At 42.4% G+C, this 24,435-nt stretch overlaps 1 protein-coding gene across 1 annotated transcript in view; it reads left to right on the top strand.

The window, feature by feature from the left end:
- Positions 1–3,973: 3,973 nt before the first annotated feature.
- Positions 3,974–24,435, top strand: part of GMDS (GDP-mannose 4,6-dehydratase) — a 575,388-nt gene continuing 554,926 nt past the window's right edge. Inside the window, exon 1 of the mRNA XM_025446227.3 lies at positions 3,974–4,221. Within this exon, the coding sequence (XP_025302012.1) occupies positions 4,132–4,221 (90 nt within the window). The 5' untranslated portion in view covers positions 3,974–4,131. The remainder of the gene's footprint in view (positions 4,222–24,435) is intronic.

Raw genomic sequence — 24,435 nt, 5'->3', positions numbered from 1 at the left:
CTCAGCAATTGTACTCTTGGGCGACATGGAAACTATTTTCACATAGAAACCTGTACATGAATGTCCACAGCAGCTTTAAATGTAGCAGCTCCAAACTGGAAACAGTCCTATATCCTTCAATAGGTAAATGGCTAACCAAATTATTTCCTGGTACATCCACCAGCACAATAAAAGCACTGAGCCAACCATTGATCTCCACAGTTTGGATGCATCTCCAGGAGACTTAAACTCAGTGAAATGAGCTATGGTGTAGGATTAGACACACCTTACTTGCTCACTTAATACAAGCTGATCATTATTGTTGGTTTTCTAACCTCATGTACAGTAAAAGAATATTACAAATGTTCCATAAGTTAAAAGCAAAGGAAAAAAAAGGATTAAAATAGAAGAGAAGAGATAATTTAAAGGGGAAAGCAGAGGCATTACTCTAAAATACTTGGTATCTACTCAATGTCAAGAAATTAAGATGTGAAACAACTTATTCAACATATTATTATATGTATGGTGGATGCTGTGAACTGAATTGTATCTTCCCAAAATTCGTATATTGAAGCCTTAATCCACCATAGGATAGTATGTGAAGATGGAGGCCTTTGGGAGGTAATTAGATCATGAGGGCAGAGATCTCATAATGAGATTATCACCCTTCTAAGAGACGTCTTCTTCTCTCTTCACCGTGTAAGGACACATGAGATGGCCCTTTGCAATCCAAATAGAGAGCTCTAATAAGCCAATGGGTACCTCCTCTGAACTCAGAGATATTAGTATTGGCCAAGCAGTTTGTTTTGAGTTTACTGGACCTGTTATGGGTTGAATTGTCTTTCTCCCCCAAATTCGTATGTTGAAGTCAACTCCCCCATCAGTAATTTAACATGTGACTTTATTTATTAATTAAGATTTTATTTATTTATTCATGAGAGACACACAAAAGAAGCAGAGACACAGGCAGTGGGAGAAGCAGGCTCCTTGCAGGGAGCCTGGTGTGGGACTCGATCCCGGGACCCTGGGATCATGATCTGAGCCAAAGACAGATGCTCAACCACTGAACCACCCAGGTGCCCCAGCATACGACTTTATTTAGAAATAGGGTCATAGCAGAGGTAGGTAAGCTAACATGAGGTCATACTGAATGGGCCCTAATCCTATGAGTGGTGTCCTTATGAGAAGAGTCAATTCAGACAGAGATACATACAGAAGGAGAGTGCTATGTGAACATGAAGATTGCCATCGTAAGTCAAAAAGAGAGGCTGTAGAGGACACTAACCCTGCCAACACCTTGATTTTGGATTTTCAGAACTGTGAGGAAATAGATTTCTATTGTTCAAGCCACCCAGTCTGTGGTACTTTGTTGTAGTAACTGTAGCAAACCCATATATGGCCCTATCTGCTTTCTACAGAGAAATATCCTTCATTTTTTTCCCTCAGCCTTCCATCGTGTTCCAGAACTACCATGTCCCTCCACATTTTGTGTTTATTATTTATAGGCCCTACAACATGATATTTTCTTTCTACTGTCATACTTGCTAGGAAAGACAAATGTCCAGTACTCAGTAGTGTGATAGGAGGTCTCATAGCTGCAGGATAAACTTGGTATGTCCTCTCTGAGTAACCCTTTTTTTCCAGGATTTTTGGGAAAATTTTAAATAATGTAACTGAAAATTAATTCAAATCATATTTATATTAAAACAAACATCAGTTTTAAAGATAATCTAGATTTCAAAGGCATTTTTTTTTTCAAAGGCATTTTTTAAAAAATTATTTATTTGAGAGACAGAGAGAGAGAGAGCGACAGTGAGCATGAGCAGGATGAGGGGTAGAGGGAGAAGCAGCCTCCTCACTGAGCAGGGAGCCCAAGGTGGGGCTTGGTCCCCAGACTCCAGGACCATAACTTGAGTCAAAGGCAGGCCCTTAGCGGACTAAGCCACACTGGCACCCCTCGAAGACATTTCTTGCTTATAGTGAGTTGCCCTAAATGGAAGTGTTCACAATCTTCTGCATCAGGGCCTCTCTATTCATCATTCAGGGCGGCCTTCTGCTTCTGCAGGTAACACGCATTGGTTCAGGCCTTCTCCATATAGAAGGGACAGATGAGAGCCAGGGTATGAAACCAAAGACAAGTCTCTATATAAAGCTCTACTCCTGAGAAGCTTGGGAGACAGATTTTTGAATTAATCCTGAGTTTTTCAGATTTGGGGGTTTGAGTTCATGATGGGTTGAGCACTGTCCCAGCCGCTCCACTTGTAATTTGCAGTGATGATCTGAGGCATGTCCTACGGAGAGGAAATGCACAGGCGAGCAGAGCAGTGGGACTAGGGGAGTTTGGTCTCCTCCGTGCTTCCAGCCCACTCTTAGAGACCCACGCCCGCCACCCCCAGCGCCTCAGTCGCCTCTGCCCTCCTCTCTGCACCATGTGCAGCTGTCTCTGGCTCCAGCAGGCCGTCAGGTTAGGGCCCCACCTTGCATTTGGGTTGCCTTTTTTGAAATTGGCCACGTCTAGGTTCACCGCCCCTTGAGGCTGGTCAGCAAGCCCTTGGGCTGCACGGGGGTGGGCCGGCCCTTCTTGCACCCTGCCGGTCCCCCCAGCCGGTCCCCCCAGCCGGAACACTTGGCCTCCAGCTGCTTGGAAACTTGCGCCTGGGTCCAAGCTTCGGGGAAATGGAGAAGGTGAGGCCTGGGGTTCTGCACGGCTGGGACCCCAGGGGGGTCTCGCGACGCTGGCGCCCTCGGGAAACACGAACCCACGCTCCTCAAAAGGCGCTGCGAGGGGCTTCCAGGAATTCTTTATGCACCTGACGCCCGGCCCCGGGCCGACTCGCCCTGGAATGCGAGGCTTTCTCCCAATGGCAGGGTCAGTCCAGCCCTCCTCTCAGCATCCTCGGGACCGTTCGCATCCCTGGGGGCTCCAGGAGGGCAAGGCTATGCGGTCCCCGCAGCCACGGCCCGCGCCCTCCACTGCCCGCCTGGCGAGCGAGCGGCGGGGCAGGCGGGGCGTGGAGCCCGGGTCGCGGTCCCTTTCCTGCAGCTGCGCGACCGCCGGCCTGGGCGGCGGAGCCCGGGGCGCCCTTCCCTCCCCGCTCCTCTTTTCCTCCCTCCTCCCCGCTCCTCCCTCCCTCCCTTCCTCCCCCTCCTCCCTGCTCCTCTCTCCCACCCTCCCCGCTCCTCCTCCCTCCCCACTCTTCCCTCCTCCCCGCTCTTCCCTCCCTCCCCACTCTTCCCTCCTCCCCGCTCTTCCTTCCCTCCTCGCTCCTCCCTCCTCCCCGCTCTTCCTTCCCACCCCGCTCCTCCTCCCTCCCCGCTCCTCCTCCCTCCCCGCTCCTCCCTCCTCCCCGCTCTTCCCTCCTCCCCGCTCTTCCTCCCTCCCCGCTCTCCCTCCCTCCCCGCTCCTCCCTCCACCCCGCTCCTCCTCCCTCCCCACTCTTCCCTCCTCCCCGCTCCTCCTCCCTCCCCGCTCCTCCCTCCTCCCCGCTCTTCCCTCCCTCCCCGCTCTTCCCTCCTCCCAGCTCTTCCCACCCACCCCGCTCCTCCTCCCTCTCCACTCCTCCCTCCCTCCCGCTCCTCTCTCCCTCCCTCCCCGCTCCTCCTTCCCTCCCGCTCCTCCCTCCTCCCCGCTCTTCCCTCCTCCCCGCTCCTCCTCCCTCTCCGCTCCTCCCTCCCTCCCGCGCCTCTCTCCCTGCCTCCCTGCTCCTCCTTCCCTCCCGCTCCTCCCTCCTCCCCGCTCCTCCCTCCGCGCTCTTCCCTCGGGGTCCTGCCCGCGCGGCCGGCGGCGGAGGAGGCGTGGCGCGCTGCGCGGGTCGGCGGGGGCGTGGCCTGCCGCGGGCGGGGGCGTGGCCTGCCGCGGGGCGTGGCCTGCCGCGGGCGCGTCGCGGGGTGACGCGGATGACGCGGCGCCCGCGAGCCCGCAGCCCCGCCACCGCCGCCGCCGCGCAGGGGCCCGCCCCTCCCGCCTCCCCGCCCCCCGGGCCTCCCCGCCCCCCCGGCCTCCCCGCCCTCCCCGCCCGGCCTCCGGGCGCCCCTGTCAGACTGTGGCTGCGGGCGGCGCGGCGCTCCTTGGTCGGCGGGCGCGGAGACTCGAGCGCGGGCACCCCCGGCCCTGGGCTGCAGCGGCCTCCGGCCTCCGCCCTCCAGGACGACATGGCCCAGGCGGCCGGCGCGCGGGGCTCCGGGGACGGCGAGCTGGGCAAGGCCAGGAGGGTGGCGCTCATCACCGGCATCACGGGCCAGGTGAGTGCCGCGGCGGGGCCTGCTGCCCGGGCACGTGTGCGCCCCGCGCCGGCTGCCCGCCCTGCAGGAACCGCGTGCTGCGCGTCCCGGAAGGTGCCCGGCGCGGCGGCAGCGGGGTCGCGGGGTCGCGGGGTCGCGGGGTCGCGGGCTCCCACACCTGGCCGCGCCCCAGGTGCGCCCGCAGGTGAGGCCTGCCCCGCTTCTCCGCCCACCTGCGGCTGCCTGGGAGGAGGGGACGCGCGCTGCCTGGTGCCCCCCGCCCCCAGGGTTCCGGACCCGACGAGCAAGACCAGGAAGCGCTGGTGTCTGAGAAGCGCGCCTGCAGACCTGGGCCCCGGGCTCCTGCGGCCGGCGGCAGCACCTCCAGGCGTGTCCAGCGGCGGCCCAGCGCCAGCCCAGGGCTGCTTCCAAGGCGAGGGCAGCTGCTGCAGCGCGGGGAGGAGCGGGAGCAGGAGCAGGAGCAGGAGGAGGGCGGCCCTGCACGTGGGGGCCCCTGGGCGGCCCGAGCCCGGCTGTCCCCGACGGCTGACCCCCAGGGGCACCGCAGCAGGTGGGCCCAGGTGCTGCTGCAAGGACTCCGCCCGCGCGTCCCCGTGCACAGGACGAGGACATCCCCGGGGGGCAGGCCCACCCCGCCTGGCAGGCACCCACGGCGGGCACGTGCTGCGTCGGCATCCCTCCCTTGACTTCATAGTGACTCCTCTGGTTCTTGCAAGCGGACTCTTTGAAGGCCCCCCCCCCCCCCCCCCGCCACCTTTTTTTTCTTCTGACCTCCACTTTGTAGAGTGGAAAATGAGGCATGGGGAGTTGGATGCGCCGAAAGTCAAAGTCTGGTTGGGATTCAAACCTGCTCGCAAAGCGATGCAGCCTTACAAGAGAGGCTGGAGTCGGCCAGATGTAGAGTCTAAGCATATTAGACAACCTCAGCCACTGCATATCTGATTACTCTCTGCTTATTAACCTTACTTTGTTTAAGACAATTAAATTAAAAATTTTTTTTTTGTTTGAAAACTGCTGGAAAGGCAGCCCCGGTGGCTCAGCGGTTTAGCGCTGCCTGCAGCCCGGGGTGTGATCCTGGAGTCCCGGGATCGAGTCCCACGTCGGGCTCCCTGCATGGGGCCTGCTTCTCCCTCTATGTCTCTGCCTCTCTCTCTCTCCTCTCTGTGTATTCTCATGAATAAATAAATAGAATCTTAAAAAAAAAAAGAAAGAAGAAAGAAAGGAAGGAAGGAAGAAAGAAAGAAAGAAAGAAAGAAAGAAAGAAAGAAAGAAAGAAAGAAAAAACTGCTGGAAGAGGTGGATAGGATAGGACCAGGATTTGAGGTTGAGGAGGTGAACCATGACATCGAGGCAAGGGCATATATATACATACATACATACATATATATATATATATATACTTTCAGGTAATAGCCAACATACTTTTTTTTTTCCCCCTCTAATGCTGAGGACTCTTCTGTGCATGATTGATTTCCTTTTTTCCAACTTCTTAGACTGGATCTGAAGATCAGTCGTTTACTAAGCTTATATGAATTTTTGAAGGTTAGAGATTTTTATTTATTTATTTATTTTTTTAGCACCATTAAGACATTAGTTAAGCTGTTCATGCAACTCTGTTGGTATGGCTTTTATACCGATTTAAGTGACCAGCACTATGAATCCGTGCAGGGCAGAAGTGGGACCTTATTTAGAGCTTTGGACACAGCCATCCACTGGGTACTGAGTGCTGATGGAGGTGCAGGGGTGCCCCATAGGCTGCCACAGAGGAGTCTTCCTTAAGCACATGTTTAGCATGCTACGCCTTAACCAGAGGTCTTTGGCTCACCACTTCATTTCCACCTTTAAACTCCTGCTTGGGGCAGCCCTGGTGGCGCAGCAGTTTGGCACCTGCCTTTGGCCCAGGGCGTGATCCTGGAGAGCCCGGATCCAGTCCTGCATCAGGCTTCCTGCATGGAGCCTGCTTCTCCCTCTGCCTGTGTCTCTGCCTCTCTCTCTCTCTCTGTTTCTCATGAATAAATAAAAATAAAAAAAAACAAAAAACAAAAAAACAACACAACTCCTGCTTGAGTTTCAGGCTCCTTTTACCCTTCGGCACCAGTACTTTCCTCTTTCCTCCATTTACCCTCTGCATTGTCCCTTTCCATGTTGGGTTGTTGTGTTGGCTTCTGTACCCCTGGCACAGTGCTGAACTCTGTAGCTGCACATAAATCCTTTGCTAATGGAATTTACGGCTCTGCTATTTATCTTCTAGGACAGTGACTCCCACCCTGGGTGTCAAGGATCTCCAGAGGACTGTGAAGTTAATACAAGAGGTCTGAAAATCCATACATTATTGTCCATTTAAAAAATAATATTCGGTGAGAGCTTACTGAGCTATTCACTCTGCTAAACACTTTATATGTCACTACCTTGGAGGCAGGTACCATTTTTTTAAATTTTTTATTTATTTATGATAGTCACAGAGAGAGAGAGAGAGAGGCAGAGACACAGGCAGATGGAGAAGCAGGCTCCATGCACCGGGAGCCTGACGTGGGATTCGATCCCGGGTCTCCAGGATCGCGCCCTGGGCCAAAGACAGGCGCCAAACCGCTGCACCACCCAGGGATCCCTCCATTTTTATTCCCAGTTTTTACCTGCCTAAGTAAGGTTAAGTATGTTCCCTGGAAGTGTACACCCAGCGAGTGTCAGTGCTGAGGTTTGAACCAAGGACTTACTTAGAGCCCTTTTGTTAATGCCGCTTCTGTGGTAAACAGCACGCGTTAAAATATGTCTCTGTGTGTGTGTTAGAGTGAGAGAAAGTGAAAAAGGGACTGTTTTACTTTAAGGAGAGGCCTCAGATTCAAGAAGGTGAGGTAGATACCGTTGCCCCCTTAGGATATTCATGGCAGTTGTGCTATGATTGGCTCTTACTGGGTTGTCCCAAATTCCTCCTGGAGAATGAGGGCAGGTAGCCTTGGTGACCTGTCTGCTATACATCTCTAGTATTTACTGCCAGGCTTCATATCCTAGCTTTCTCCCTCCTGTCTATTCTTGATACAGTAATTGTGAACTATTTTCTAAAGTTTTTACCTTATTAAATTCCCCTTAAAGAAAACCAGGCTTAGGCTTTGCTTTGCTGTCTCTAGGCCCTTTACCAGCCATCCCCAGAGCTCACCTCCATTATCTTAATGATACTTATGGTTCTTTACTACACATATGGAACTATTCTTGCTCTTCCTTGACTACTATCTCTTTGTACTTCATTGGATTCATTTTGTGGCTAAATGCTTTCACAGGGCTTACTCCTTTTCATTCAGCTAAAAGCCTCTATATACTCTGGTTAATCCTGCCAAATGCAGCCATTCCAGGAACTTTCTTTGTATTTACCATATGCAATCTCTGTTGACTATGTGGGTAATTTACAAATCTTAGTTCTTTGGTTTGTAAACTGCTTTAAGATAGAAACGTTTCCGCATATGATCTCCCATGTAGTTTTACTTAGTGGGGTTTTAGATATGTTGACTTACTCTTATTAACAACACATCTTTACTCTGTTTCTGCAGGGTACAAGGCTTGTTTTGATGCTGGTGTGAATATAACGATATGTAAGATATACTCATTGCCCACTAGGAAATTACAGTCTTTGAGGAACCTAAGACCATGCACATGAAAAAAGTAGTATTGTACAAGTATGTTAGTGAGGTAGTACTGGAGAAGTAGTAAAGTGGTATTGTAGTATTGTACAAGGAATGAAGTAGTATTGTGCAAGTAGTAAAGTAGTATTGTACAAACAGTGAAGTAGTATTGTACAAGCAGGGAAGTAGCGTAACACAAGTAGTGAAGCGCTATTATAGTGTTGTACGCGTGGTGAGGTAGGACTGTACAAGCAGGGAAGTAGTATTTTACGAGTGTATTAAGGGCCAAATGAGTGGTTTATCCAACTTTAGGATTCTGGGAGAAGTCATTGAATGCTAGAAATAGCAGGGACTGTATTGGTTTGAACAGCATGTACAATGCAGAGAAGGGAGAGTTTGGGGGACAGTGAGGACATTGTAATAATAATGGAGGGAATATAATTTATTAAATTCTTTATACCTATTTCTCATTTCTAAAAAGTTTCTGAAATGGCATCAATAAAAAGCACATCATTGGACCATTAGAATGTCATTTCATTTCAAAGAATGAAAAAAAAAAAAACCCCAAAAAACAAAAGCCAAAACCCCTCCAAACAGGAGTGTGCAGTTAAGGCAATAGGAAGGTGGAGGTAGTGTACCAAAACCCAAAGCTAAGAATAACTGCTGTCAAGGTGGACATACAAAATTCAGCTTTGACTTTCCTGCGAGTCAAGACAAAGTAGATAGATGAGTCAAACTTTTTATTAGTACGACGCTCTTCAAGAAATAACTTTAGACAGCAGTACAACATGATGCACAATGTGCTTGGTAGTAGTTTTTTAAAGAAGACAGTTCTCTCCTAGGACACTTTTATCACTCCCTAATGGATGGCAAAAGCATACCTTTTGGTAGATAGAGACTAAGATAATTGAAGTGTTAGTGTTTGTGGATTTTTCCCTTTTTTAAACAAATATTTTTTACTATCTGTAATTTCATGCTGGTCTCTGCCAAGAGGGCAGGCAGTTTGGAACTGTAGATTATTTTGTCAGGTATGTTGACTGTAGGTTAATAGTGGTGTTTTAAAAGTGGAAGTACTTGACATAGTGGGGTCCTTCTCACCTTTAAGTTGGCCTAGATTTTCCTTGGGAAGTGATTTAGATCTGGCCAAACATTTAAGCAAATACCAATTCTAGGCTCCAGATTTCTGCATCATGACATATGGAACATAAAGCATTTATTTTTAAATAGTTATGGTCAAGAAGAGTTAACTTGTCTGTGGTTGGAAGATAACACCCTTTTGGTAAGTCTTGCTTAGATGAAAGACACTTGGAGTTTTCAAGGCCAGATTCTTTAAGCCGCATTATTTTGTTTCAGAATTTTGTTTTTATGGCCTTATTTTTTATTTTCACTACTTTTATTAATTTTTTTTGAGCATACTCTAGCTTCTATGAAAGAATCTTGGCCTTTATAGAAAACATGTAAATTGGATGACCTAATTACCTAGACTCAGTTGCTCTTTCAGGCTTTATGTTCTTCATTTAAGAGTTAATTTAGCATATTAGAAAATGGTAATTGAGAATTGACAGGAAATACCATTTTTTCCACAGTTTTCCTTAACTCCTTTTAGATAATACTTCAACTGAATTATAATAGATAAATGGGAAGTTACCTCTTTTGGTTTTGCTTTCTAATCCATAGTCATTTTCCCACAAATTTCTACATTCCAATAGGTGTAAGAATCACTTATGTAAATGGAGATTTAGTGAAATGTGATGAGGTCTATTAAAACTATCCCATTTGATTGGTAATGGCTACATGGAATCCTGGAGCCATGGCTTTTTCCAGTTTAAGGGAGAAGCCCATAATTGGTTAGTGATGTCTGCCTGGGAGAGGGAGTGATGGCACATGTGTTATGTCTTTACAGGTTTGTGGCTCCATGAGGATAGGAAAAAAGTGTTTTAATCATTTATCCCCTATGTCTAGTATATCTGGTACAGGGTAGGTATTCAAAATGTTTGATAATTAAATTAATCTTCAGTTCAGTTGATGTTTATTGTGTTGCAGACGACTTGCCTGGAAATTACAGATGACTGTGGAAATGAGAATAAAATGTTATGATGTGTTCCTTTTTGGTTGGGTAGAAGCAAGACATTGTCAAGATATTGGGCAGAATTGAATGGTATATGCTTGATAGACTATTTGCAGTTTAAGAGATAAAATGATTTGTTATAATTTTAGATTTAGGGGACTTGGAATATGTTCATTTTAGGGGAAAAAAGCAACATGTCCAGTTTTGTGTGATGGATTTCCTACTGTTTTTATATGCATATTTACCACTAAATTTGAAACCTATTTCTTTGGTGTATATATTGGGATTTTAGAACTGGAGTTAAATTACAGTTATTATGTAGAGGAAGAAAGAAGACTGAGAAAGAATGATTTCCTCAGGTCACACAGCAAATTAGTGGTAGTGTTGGGGTTAAAAGCCCAGAGTCTTCTCTGTATCATTGTCATCACACTGTCTTCTGCTAATAAGAGAGACTGCTTTAAACCAGGAAAATTGAAGTAAAACCTATATGTAGTAATAAAGTATATATTATAGTATTCTAGAAAGTTGAATAATAATAAATATGCACCTGAATAAGTAATGAAATCTCTTTCAATATGTAAGGTCAAGGTAACTTTATGTATCATTTAACATCATATTTTAACAAAATATTTGCACCCTGCAAAGAGTTTGAGAGGCTTAGGGTAATTAAATAGGAATCTTTTCTATTGGATCTATAAAGGGAAATTATTATTATTATTATTTTTAAAGATTTTATTTATTTATTCATAGAGAGAGAGGCAGAGTCACAGGCAGAGGGAGAAGCAGACTCCATGCAGGGAGCCCGACGTGGGACTCGATCCTGGGTCTCCAGGATCACACCCCGGGCTGCAGGTGGCTCTAAACCGCTGTGCCACTGGGGTGCCCTAAAGGGAAATTAATAAAGATTATATGGACTAAAGAAAGAGGTTAACTTTATTTATTTTTATTTTTTTTTTATTTATTTTTTTGAAAGAGGTTAACTTTAGATAACACATTGTTTTCATTTGAATGTAATTGATACACAATGTTACATTGTTTCAGGTGTACAACACAGTGGTTAAACTTCTCTCTATGCTGTGTTCACCACAAGTGTAGCTACCATCTGTCACCCTACAACACTATTACAATACCATTGTCTATGCTGTGCCTTTTATTCCTGGGACTTATTTTAGAGCTGAAAGCCTGGATTTCCCACTTCCCTTTTCCCATTTTGCCCATCCTTCTTCCCTCTAGCAACTATCAATTGGTTCCCTGTATTTATAGGTCTGATTCTGCTTTTTGTTTGTTTATTCATTTGTTCTGGTTTTCAGATTCCACATATGTGTGAAGTCATATGGTATTTGTCTTTCTCTAACTTATTTTGCTTAACATTATACTCTTTAGGTCCGTCCATGTTGTCATAAATGGTAAGCTCTCATCCCTTTTAATAGCTGCATTATATTCCTGTGTGTGTGTGTGTGTGTGTGTGTGTATGTATGTGTGTGTGTACACGCTATATCTTTCTTGTCTGTTTGTGTATCTATGGATACTAAGTTGCTTCCATATCTTGGCTATTATAAATAATGCTGCAATAAACATAGGGATGCATATATCTTTTCAGACTAGTGTTTTTGTTTTGTTTAGGTAAATACCCAGTAGTGGAGTTATTGGATCATATCATTTTGAAGAACCTCTATACTGTTTACGACAATTTACATTTACACCAACAGTGCATAAGCGTCCTTTTTCCTCTACATCCCAGCTAACACTTGCTGTTTCTTGTCTTTTTGATTTTAGGCATTCTGACAGGTATGAGTTGATATTTCATTGTGATTTTTATTTGTATTTCCCTGATGATCAGTGATATTGAGCATTTTTTCATGTTAGGCAACATGTTCTTTATTTTTTTATTTTTTATTTTTTTAAATTTATTTATGATAGTCACAGAGAGAGAGAGAGAGGCAGAGACACAGGCAGAGGGAGAAGCAGGCTCCATGCACCGGGAGCCCAATGTGGGATTCGATCCCGGGTCTCCAGGATCGCGCCCTGGGCCAAAGGCAGGGATGCGCCACCCAGGGATCCCTGTTCTTTAGAGACCTTAGACATTCACTGTTCATTCAGGATTGTATACTGTCCCAAGCTGGTAGTTTGCCTTCGATGCCCTCAGACTTATTGAGTGCTACCTTATCTACTCATGACACAGGAAAACTCCGTGCTGCACATCTTCATGTTTGGCTTCAGGACCCCAAGCCTGAAATTGACAGTGACTTTTGTTAGCTAACTGACTTAATTTCTTGATAAACTGAAAGTACACTTAATTGTTTTTGTGATCCTGAATGGCGCTTTAAGGTATAGAGTTCTCAACTTGCCTGTCCTCTGAAGCAGCCTTTCCTAAACTTTTGTTAAGTAAAAGTTACCACTAAACAAAAATTATTTGTCTGTAAATTTTAAAGAGTGAGGCAAAATGTCTTCTGGATACTTAGTAGGTAATTATTTGGGGTAATGGTACAGAAAAAAAATTATTGACATTGATAGATGATTACTATGTGCCATGCAATGTACCAAGCAACCTTCCATAAATTATCTCATTTAGGGGCTCCTGAGTGATGGTTAAGTATCTGACTTTTGGTTTGGACTTAGGTGGTGATCTCAGGGTCCTGAGATGAAGCCCCGCATCTGATGCTTAGCATGAGTATGCTTAAGTTTCTCTCTCCCTCAGCTTTGCTCCTCTCCCCCAAAATAAATAAATAAATCTTTCTTTAAAAAAAAAAAAAAAAAAAAGGTTATCTCATTTAACCCCAGGTGGTACAAATTTTTAATGTACATCTTATATTAAACAAGGAAACAGACTTGGAAAATTTCAAACTTGCCTTAGAACCCTTAGTGGACTAGTTTTTTTTCCTCAGGACCTCTGTCTTGTATCATCAGACTATCTTTGTTGGGCAATTGACAAACTGCATAAGTTCACAGAAGTTTGTTGACAAACTCCAGAAATTCACAGTTCTCAAGATGTTTGTTTTTAAAGACTGCTATATATTTTGATTGGTGCCTTACTATGCTCATTAGGTGATGTTAACATTATTAGTGTTTGTATCTTAGTAAAAGTCTGGAGCAGGAGTGGGGAATGGGGGTGAGCACTACATTCTTTGAGGTCTCTTGAAGGATTCTGATGGCTCCTTTCCCTAGTGTTCTTTTTAGTTCTCTAAGATACTTTTCAGTAAGAGATGAAAATGGTTAGAGCAAAGTGCTTCTCCCTGCCCATAAACCTTCCAGTGGAGGGCCAAGAAGGGTCATTAGCCAATTAATAGGATTCTCAGAAGCAGGTAGGTCTCTGGGAGCTGCAGCTTGAGTGATGGCTTGTCTGGATGAAATTGTGCCCGGAGAGCTTGTCTGTAAGCTCTGATGAACACATGTATAGTCTGAATTTTCTTTTTCTTATTTTAAAAGATTTTATTTATTTATTCATGAGAGACACAGAGAGGCAGAGACACAGAGGGAGAAGCAGGCTCCATGCAGGGAGCCTGATGCGGGACTCGATCCCAGGACCCCAGGATCACAATCTGAGCCCAAGGCAGACGCTCAACCACTGAGCCCCCCAGGTGCCCCAGATAGTCTGAGTTTTCAATATGATGGAGAGAGGCAGGTTGAGAAGCTGAGATGCTTGCCTGTGTGGCTGCTACAACTTGTTCCCAAGGATCCTTCTACCTGCACACAGATTTGAGAGTTATAGTTCTCAGTTCATTTGTTGTGTCCTTAGATACATTTTTTTTTCTCTTATCTAATACTGCTTTTCCTTTCTATATTGTGGGGATTGTCCTTGCTATCAAGGTCCAGATTAGATTTTCCTTCAGAGACTCAGAAGTCCTCTATTCTAGATTCTTCTACTCTGTTATGAACAGGGAAGCCTGATTTATTTATTTATTTATTTATTTATTTATTTATTTATTTTTTGGGAAGCCTGATTTAAACCTGAAAATGTTTTGGCCTGCAAAATGATTTTAGCAAATACTTTGAGTTAACTTTTCTTTGGTGGATTAGTTTAATCTGAATAGATGCTTTCTTGAATTGAGAGTTGCTCCCCTCTTCTCTCTTCCAGTAGCATTGTATTTGGCTACTACCAGTTCTCAATTTCATACTTCTCAATTTCCAGGTAGCAATTTTTTTCATGCTTAATTTATCTTTTCTCCCAGAGGCAATTACATTTTGATGTGAATCATCCTCTACTTAGTAATAGAAGTACTAGTGATCATAATTAATGTATTCACGAAATGTTTTAGTGCAGTTATGTGTCAGGCACTAGGAGATACAACAATGAACATAATGACAAAAATGACCATCCTTATAACATTGGTGTTCTAGATGATGCTGATGGTCATGATAATTATGGTAATTGCAATAATGAACACGTATTAAGCATCTACTTTGTGCCAGGCACTGTTCACAGGGTTTATATTTATTACTGAAGCAACAGAGCACTTCTGTGATGCAGTTTTCTTATTATCCCCAAGGAGGATAGTGGTTAAATTTATTGTCCAAAGATCACTCTAGTCATGTTTGCAAAGTTAGATCTGAATTGTAAATCCCATTAATTTTTATTTTCTATGAAGTTTGTAATTAGTATCAACAAATACATTCTAAGGAGAGATAAATAAGTTGTATATCAGATTTCAAAAACAAAACATATTTGGGCGGCTGAGTGGCTCAGCGGTTCAGAGTCTGCCGTAGGCTCAGGTCGTGATCCTGGAGTCCCGGGATCGAGTTCCGCACTGGGCTCCCTGCAGGGATCCTGCTTCTCCCTCTGCCTATGTCTCTGCCTCTCTCTCTCTCTCTCCTGAGTAAATAAATAAAATCTTTAAACAAAACAAAACAAAACCAAAGCATATTCAAGAGTTTTTTTGCAGTTGTGGAGAGGTGGAAAATAAGCCTGTACTAATCCCTATATTAGATGTCTCTCATTTTATTTTATTAGCTGTGTCATGTGCTGTCATATCTTTAATTAGTGCTTTGGAGGGCCTACATTGATGACTAATCTTGCAAACTCTCTGAAGACTGGGGCTCTGTCTTGTAACAAGGAGAATGTTAGATTTTTAGCCCAACTTGGGTTTGAATTACTGATTAGTTACTGACAAGCTGCATGACTTTGGGCAAGTTATTTACCTGTGCTGTCAGGTTGGAAGAGTAATTTTAGCAAGTAGAAAATAATTCTGGCACATAATAGGGATGTTTACCCCATTATTAGAATGGACTTTCTCTTCACAGTGTTAAAAAAATAATAAAAAATTACTTGAATTCCAGCAAAGAAAGCTGAATGAGGAAGGTATATCTAGCCTTGCTTTTTGCATGGGGAGTCTATCAGAGGCAGAAAGTTCCATAGTATTTGGAATCAACCACAAGGCTAAAAAGTACTGCAAGGCCAACAGATTAGACATCAGGTCAGTCTTACAGACTGATTGTGTAAGCAGATCTGGGAGCCAGTCTTATCTACCTGTGTAAGAGGATTGTGGGCAGTGGACTGCACTCAATCTTTTGAACTGTGATCATGGTTCTGGTAGGAAGGTTGGCAAAATTGGAAATAAGATGTCTTGAGTACTGTCCTACTTTGATCAAAGACTGTTATGTGGTGGAAAGGTTTTTTATGTCTTTACATTACATGTAACTAATTGACCAACTGAGGAAAGAGCATGGAACTGAGAATCAGAGGCTAGGTTTTATTTAACACTAGTTAATTTGATAGTCTTAATTTTTTCTGAGTCTGTTTCTTAATCCTTATTGTGAAGGGATTATTTGATCATCTCTCAAACTGGTTCAGAGTGTAAAGTGCTATGACTTTAGGATTGAACACTAAATTACAGTTGATTATGTGTAAAGAGAATCTTATTTTTAGGGCCTCTTGGGTGGCTCAGTCACATAAGTGTCTGCCTTTGGCTCAGGTCTTGATCCCAGGGTCCTGTGATTGAGCATCCCTCCCCCCCCTAATTTGGGCTCCCTGCTCAGTGGGGAGTCTGCATCTCCCTCTGCCCCTCCCTCCTGCTTGTGTGCTCTCTCTCTCTCAAATAAATAAATAAATAAGAATATCTTATTTTTAAGCAGTTTAAAGGTAAGGCCAATATGAGAATTTGTTTAAAAACAATGAAATGGATAAAGAAGATGTGGTCTTTTTTATTAGTTAGTAGATATTAGTTAGTAGATACTCAGCCATCAGAAACGATGAATACCCTCCATTTGCTTCAATGTGGATGGAACTGGAGGGTATTATGCTGAGTGAAGTAAGTCAGTCGGAGAAGGACAATCATTATATGGTTTCATTCAAATGGGGGATATAAGAAATAGTAAAAGGAATTATAGGGGAAAGGAGGAGAACTGAGTGGGAAAAATCAGAGAGGGAGACAAATCATGAGAAACTCCCAACTCTGGGAAACTAACCAAGGGTTGTGGAAGGGAGGTGGGCAGGGAGATGGGGTGATTGGGTGACGGGCATTGAGGGGGACACTTGGTGGGATGAGTACTGGGTGTTATACTACATGTTGGCCAATCGAACTTCAATAAAAACAAATTTAAAAAAACCAAAATGAATTATTAACTTCAGTGAGTTTATAATTAAACATGTGAACTAAAAAGAAATTCATATGGTAATTGTATTTTGTCAGAATTTGTATGGTTAAAGTGAAAAATCTGAGCTGTCCTTTTAGGTTATATGAAATGAAGTGATTTTTTTGATGAGGAAGGATTTTTAAATTTCTATTATTTATTATCTATATTTTGAGCTTAGGGTTTAATAGTTGGTGTTTTATTCATCCAGTAAATATTTGCTGAGATTTCTTCTGTGTTGAGGTAGGTGTTGGAGATATAGGCACCAGGAAGCTGGACATGATTTTGTCTTCAAGAGATGATAGTTTGGTTGGCAACAAGTAATTTTACAGCATGTTAAGTAGTATGACAGTAATAAATAAGTCACAGAATCACAAGAAGATCTTTCCTTAAATAAAAATACTCTGAGGTATCATTAGTTCAATAGACTTATTGAGCATCACTTACCTTGGAAGTTTCTGGTTATAAATGCTGTTGTAGTTAGCAGGATTAGTTGTGAGGCCTTCTCGTAGAAAGGAGAGCTACTTAAGGACTACCTATATACTACTTTATTCTTTATGACATAGAACTCTTTTGCCGAGTCTTGTATTCAGCGAAGGATGGTTAAAGATGTTACTATTTTCATGCTTATTTTTCCATCGTAGAAGCTCTATTTCCAGCTTTTAGCAAAGGCAGAAGTGCTTAGATTTGATGAAATAAATCAGTAGGACACAGAGACATTGTAATGTGACAGAAAGAGCTCAGCCTTGTGTAAGTCTGAAACTGGGGCTCAAATCCTACTTTGAAGAGAAGTACATTTAAAAAAAAGTACATTTAGAAATATCTGCCATTTACTGGCTGAGTATCCCTAAGTGAGTTACTTAATAAACTTGAACCTTAGTTTCTTCTTTAAAATGCAGTTAATTATACCCACATTACAAATTGATATGCGGATTGCATATTATGATTATAATTATACCTCACACAATACCAAACACACACTGTTTCTGAAATAATAATACTTATTATTATATATAATAAATAATTCACTATGTATAATAAATTATTATGTATAATAAGTTCTCAATATTGGGAAGCATGAGAGAAGGTTGGAGAAGTGTTTTGAGAATGCAGTTTGATATAGATAATACAGAATGAATTTGAATGACAAAACAGAGGCAGGAAGACCTAGGTCTTGTAATTATGAGAATATAGATGTAAACAGTGTTGGTTGTGGAGAAGTAAAGGGAATCAAAGGGACAACAGGACTTTGTGATCAGTTAAGTATAGGGAATATGCAAGGGCAGGAGTTACAGATCTCAAGGCTATTTTAATTTTGGAGACTGGCTGGTTGGCCAGAAATGCAGTTACTAGGAAAGAAAGCCAGTTTTCTGGGGAAGACAGTGAAATTAGTTTTCTTCCTTTTGAATTTGAGGTGAGAGCAAGTTCATATAACCTGTAAGCTTTTTAAAATATAAGCTTGGGAGTGCCTAAGTGGCTCAGTGGTTGAGCGTCTGCCTTCAGCTCAGGGCATGATCCCGGGGTCCTGGGATCGAGTCCTACATCAGGCTCCCTGTGGGGAGCCCTCTTCTCCCTCTGCCTGTGTCTCTGCCTCTCTCTGTGTGTCTCTCATGAATAAATAAATAAATAAAATCTTTAAAAAAAATAAGCTTGGGGTGCAGGTGAGAGATCATGGCCGCATAGTCTCTTATAACCACCTGGACAGCATCCGTGGAGTGGGAAAGCCCTCATGTGTCCATGCTGCTGATCTGTACTTGTCACCAGTACTCTTGCTCATCCCTCAGAATTTTCTGTAGCTTCCAACTATCTGGCATCAAAACTAACATTTTTCCTTTTAGTTTCATGATTGAAGTTAACTAGGTTATTCCAGTATATTCCGGCTTTCCCTCCCTATTTATCTATTTAAGTTTTCCTAATGTCATGTTTTTACCCAAGATCCCTCCAACTTTTAGCTTGTTGTTCCTTTCTTCTTTCCATAAAGAATTTTGGGAGGAGGCCTGGATGGTTCAGTGGTTAAGTGTCTGCCTTTGGCCCGGGGCATGATCCTGGAGACTTGGGATCGAGTCCCACATCGGGCTCCCTGCATGAAGCCTGCTTATCCCTCTGCCTATGTCTCTGCCTCTCTTTTTCTGTGTCTTTCATGAATAAATAAAGCATTAAAGAAAGAAGAATTTTGGGAATCTCACACTTCCAGATGAATTGGAAGCAAGGTGCTCTGTTCCATTAACCATTTCCATACAAGCTCAGTACATGGGCAGTGACTGAGTGAAGCATACTTGGAAGATAATCATGTGGGATAGAAAGCTAATTACCGGTAATGTTCTTGGCAGTGGGGCACCAGTGTGCCAAACTTAGTCTTTGGCAAGCCAGTAAATGGTTTTCCTGCCAAATCTTGTGACTTACCATAAATAGTAACACAATTGTGTATATAAATGCATTCATTGAAATGACTCTGCTTTTAGGATGTTGTTTTGATGCTCAGTTACATAGAACTGTGTTATGCAGAATTGAAGTTAGATGATTTTATATGAAGGAATTTTGCGAAGGGTGCCTTATCTTTCAGACTGTTCATGCTGTGTCTATTAAGAATTTCATGACATGTACATTTTAGGGGATTCTTTCTCTGACTTTCATATGACTTATTTTTAACTTCAAAGGTGGAAAAGTATTAAGTATTATTAAGTATTTATATAAAGTGTTTATACTTCATAATTACACATGGAAATTGTGCCATGAGAACTTGATTATATAGTATGTGTTTGACTATTGGATTTCATTATAATGCTGAAATGAATTGTTCAGTCGCATATAATAGAAGCATGTTCCTTAATGCAGAGTGAAAAAACCTTGTATTTGCACTTCTAGCAGTCTTTTAGAAAATTATCATAATATGATTTCCTGTTTCTTAGAAGAGCATTGTAGTTTTATAACTTTTCACAAAAGTAGTTGATTTTCCATTATTCCTTTTTTTAAACTATATTTTTACATTTGCTCTTTAAAAATTATGAATTAGAATTTTACAGATCGGTGTAGGGCATCGTAATATTTTTTTGGTGACCAGTGTTGGAAAACTAAGCATATTTATTTTAGCTTAAAGTGGAATCTCTCAAAATGTAATCTTTGCTTGCAAGAGACCTGCAAGGGTGGCATAGATTCCTGTTGCAGTGAACCGAGTCCGGGAGAAAGAATGGGAACCACAGTTTGTCATGAATTGAGAGAGGCCTGAGATTCACCCTGCTTGTGGGCTAGCAAGTGAGCCTCCTACAGTTCCTCGGATGAGGGCCTAAGACGTGATGTTCCTTGGGTCAGAGACAAAGGACTTCATTATTTATAACAGAGGAGGCTGCAGGAACTTCATGTTTGCAGCAGTTCTGTCTGCCTCAGATCCTCTTGGCCTCCCAAGGCCCATGGGGGCAAAAAGGTGGTAGATTTAGGTGGATGTTGCAAATGCAATAGGTGGGCATCATAGTTGAGAAGCCCTATGTTTGGAGAACCCTAGTCTTTTATAAGGGTGCTGCTGGCAGATCTGCCTAATATTTGCTTGGGAGAAAGACATTGTTTTTCTAGATAGCAAACCTTCTCTTTGAGAGAGAGAGAGAGAACATACTCATCTTAAAAGGCAACCTACTTTACAAATATCCTTGCAAAGATAGTACTGAACAAACACTGTCCGTAGGTTTGCTTGTAAGGCATGCAGAAACAGGTGAGACCCATGAAGAACTGCCTCTCAACACTGTTTACTCTGTTAACTGAAACTCACCAGTTTGACAGCTTAGAGGAGTTTTTTCCTTATTTCTCCATATATCTCATGGGAAGCTTGAACTTTGTTTTGGATCTCCACTTTCTTTTACCTTTCTTTTTGAAGTACAGAATGATAACCTGGACTTAGGTGCTTAGCATAAAGTGGGTGAATGTGTCTTGCTCCTGGGGAATGCATTTTATATTTTATGTATAATAGTGGGTAGTGTGGTGAAACATTGAATAAATTTAATATAATTTATCTCAGTTGGCCTGAAGAACCCCAACTCAGAAGAACATTTTTCTGGGGTGCCTGGCTGGCTCAGTTGAAAGAGCATGTGACTCTTGATATTGGGTCATGAATTTGAGTCCCACATTGGGTGTAGAGAATACTTAAACTTTTTTTTTTAAAAAAAGAACATTTTTCCAACCTTTGGGAAGAGCCCACATCCATATTTCCACTGACTGTGATCCCAACTGGATAGTTCTAACTCTATTAGCTTAGAACCTTCTTTTCCTCATTGGGCCCTTATGTGAACAAATGCCATCACTCATTTTTGTTTACTTATGGAGTGAAAGTAAACTTCTTTCATTATTTTTAATGCTCTTTCCTGCTTCGTTTTAAAATCATACCTATTTTAAATTTTCAGCTTCACTTTGGGATTACTCCTATCATTTATGAGAATCTTTATCTAGTGCCTACTGTGTGGTAATAAGCCCTTTCCTAAAGATCAGAAACCCTGAGTCTTTTCAGATTTCCTTAAAGGTTCCCTAAGTCTTGTTTTGATTTTTATGAATTTCGATGTTATCATCAGAATGTATCCTAGCAACTTGCATGTTTTGTCAGAGAATATGATTTTTGCACTCAAGGAATCCTTTTTTCTAAGTAAGTCAGGCCTCATGATTGCTCAGCAAGATCAAAGGGCTATTGGAATGAAGCAGTGCGGCTTGCTGTTCTAAACTGCTGGTGTGTAACTTTGCTTCACTCTTATCTCAGTTATAAAAGCTTACATTTGTATATTAATTTGTTTTCAAACCATTTTAAAAAATTGTTTCTCTTGTTCTTAATAGTATTCTGTGAGGCAGGCAGGGCAAGTATTATTGTCATTTTACGGATGTGATGACCAAGACCAAGAGTGACCAAGACTTAAGAGTCACTAAGTGACTTGCCAGTGTCTTGGGGCTAGTGATTGTCAACCAAAATAACTCCAGGCTTTTTGGCTCTGTCTTCTGGATTTTTATAGTCTACTAGATTTAATTTAATTTAATTTCCTTCTACTTTCTGTCACCAGTGTTTTACTCCACACTGAACATCTTTACTGTTCCATAAACAGACTATGATAGGTAGGGTAATACCTACCACCCCAACCCAAGATGTTCACATCTTAATCCCTGGATCCTGTGAGTATGTTATCACATGATAACAAGATTTAGCAAGTGAGCCTCCTACAGTTCCTCGGATGAGGGCCTAAGACATGATGCTCCTGGGTCAGAGACAAAGGACTTCATTATTCATAACATAATTCCATGCCAAAAGGGACTTTGCAGATGTGGTTAAATTAAGGGTCTTGAGATAGGGAGATTTTCCCGGGTTATTTATGTGGGTCTAATATAATCATGAGGGTCCTTAAATTGGTGAGAGGGGGAGAAGTGTCAGAAACAGAGAGATGGCATCATGAGAAAGACTTGACTGACTATTCCTGGCCTTGAATGGGCCATAAGCCAAGAAATGAGTGTAGCCTCTGGAAACTTAAGAAAGATGAAGGAATGGATTCTCCCTGGAGTATCCAGAAAGGAACTGAACCTTGTTGACACTTGGATTTCAGCCCTTTAGATCCATGTCAGACTTCTGACTTACCAAATTATAAGATAATGAATGTGTGTTAAGTCACTAGTTTTATGGGGATTCGTTGCACCAGCAGTAAGAAACTAATACACAGATCATGTGTTTGTCCATCTCTTTTACTTATTTGGAATTCTCTTTTCTCTCTTGCTTTTGCCTATTTATATTTGTCCTCAATTCTACCATCCCTTCATGTTCTAGCTCTTGTTCATTTACATCATCTTGGATATCTTTGCATACTTTTAACTATCCAACAAATATTTTTTTTTTGTTTCAAGTTTTTATTTAAATTTTAGTTAACATCTAGTGCAATAATAGTTTCAGAAGTAGAATTTAGCCATCACTTACATATAACAACCAGTGTTTATCACAGGTGCCCTCCTCAATACCGATCACCCATTTAGCACATGTCTCAGCCCATCTCCCTCCATCAAACATCAGTTTTTTCCTTGTAGTTAAGAATCTGTTATATGGCTTGCCAAACTCTCTCTTTTTAACCTCCTGTGTTCATCTGTTTTGTTTCTTGGAATCTACACGTGAGTAAAATCATACAGTATTTGTCTTTCTCTGACTTCTTTCACTTAGCATAATACACTCTAGCTCCATCATTGTAAATGGTATGATTTCATTATTTTTTATAGCTGAGTAATATTCCAGTGTGTGTGTGTGTGTGTGTGTGTGTGTGTGTGTGTGTGTGTGTTTCTGTATGCTACATCTTCTTTATTCATCAGTTGATGGACACTTGGGCTGCTTCCATATCTTGGATCTTGTAAATACGGCTGCTATAATCATAGGGGTACATGTATCCCTTTGAGTAAGTGTTTTTGTCTTCTTTGGATAAATACCCAGTAGTGCAATTACTGGATCTTAGGATAGTTCAATTAACTTTTTGAAGAACATCCATACTGTTTTCCAGAGGGACTGTACCAGTTTGCATTCCCTCCAATAGTACAAGAGGGTTCCTCTTTCTACATCCTCACCAACATCTGTTGTTTCCTCTGTTGATATTAGCCATTCTGACAGATGTGAAGTGATATCTCATTGTGGTTTTGATTTGTATTTCCATGATGATGAGTGACTTTAGCATCTTTTCATGTCTCAGCCATCTTTATGTCTTCTTTGGAAAAATGTGTATTCATGTCTTCTGCCCATTTCTTAACTGGATTATTTGTTTTTGGGTATTGAGTTTGATAATTCTTTATAGATTTTGGATTCTAACACTGTATCAGCTTTGTCATTTGCAAATACCTTCTCCCATTCTGAAGATTGCCTTTTAGTTTTGTTGATTGTTCCCTTTGCTGTGCAGAGCTTTTTACCTTGATTAAGTCTTAAAGGTTCATTTTTGCTTTTGTTTCCCTTGCCTCTGGAGACATGTCTAGTAAGAAGTTGTGACAACTGAGGTCAAAGAGATTGCTGCCTGTGTTTTCCTCTAGGATTTTGATGGTTTCCTCTCACACATCTATGTCTTTTATCCATTTTGAATTTATTTTTGTGTATGGCATAAAAATGTGGTCCAGTTTCATTCTTCGGCCCATAGCTGACCAGTTTTCCTAACACCATTTGTTGAAGACTGTCTTTTTCCCATTGGGGGTTCTTTCCTGCTTTGTCAAAGATTAGTAGACCATAGAGGTGAGAGTCTATTTCTAGGTTCTCTATTCTGTTCCATGTACCGGTTTTTGTGCCAATGCCATACTGTCTTGATGATTACAGCTTTGTAATAGAGCTTGAAGTCTGGAATTGTGATGCTTCCAGCTTTGCTTCTTTCTTTCTCATTTTTTTTCTCTCACAGTTTTATTTATTTTTTCATGAGAGACACACAGAGAGGCAGAGACACAGCAGGGAGCCTGCTGCGGGACTGGATCCTGGGACTCCGGGATCACACCCTAGGCCGAAGGCAGATGCCCAACCACTGAGCCACCCAGGTGTCCCTGCTTTTCTCTTTCCAGATTGCTTTGACTATTTGGGGTCTTTGTGGTTCCATACACATTTTAGGATTGTTTGTTCTAGCTCTGTGGAAAATGCTGGTGGCATTTTGGTAGGGATTGCATTAAATGCATAGATTGCTTTGGGTAGTATAGACATTTTAACAATGTTTTTGTTCTTCCAACCCATGAGCATGGAATGTTTTCCCATTTCTTTGTGTCATTTTCAATTTCATTCATAAGTGTTCTATAGTTTTCAGAGTACAGATATTTTACCTCTTTGCTTAGATTTTTTCCTTAGGTATCATATGGTTATTGGTGCAATTGTAAATGGGATGCATTCCTTGATTTCTCTTTCTGCTGCTGCATTATTGGTGTATAAAAGTGCAACGGATTTCTATAGGTTGATTTTTGTATCCTACAACTTTACTGAATTCGTGTATCAGTTCTAGCAACTTTTTG

Source organism: Canis lupus, chromosome 35 (genome assembly GCF_003254725.2).
Source record: "Canis lupus dingo isolate Sandy chromosome 35, ASM325472v2, whole genome shotgun sequence".
Taxonomy (NCBI): domain Eukaryota; kingdom Metazoa; phylum Chordata; class Mammalia; order Carnivora; family Canidae; genus Canis; species Canis lupus.
Note: the sequence above shows the minus strand (reverse complement) of the source record. Positions and strands in the feature narration are given on the sequence as shown.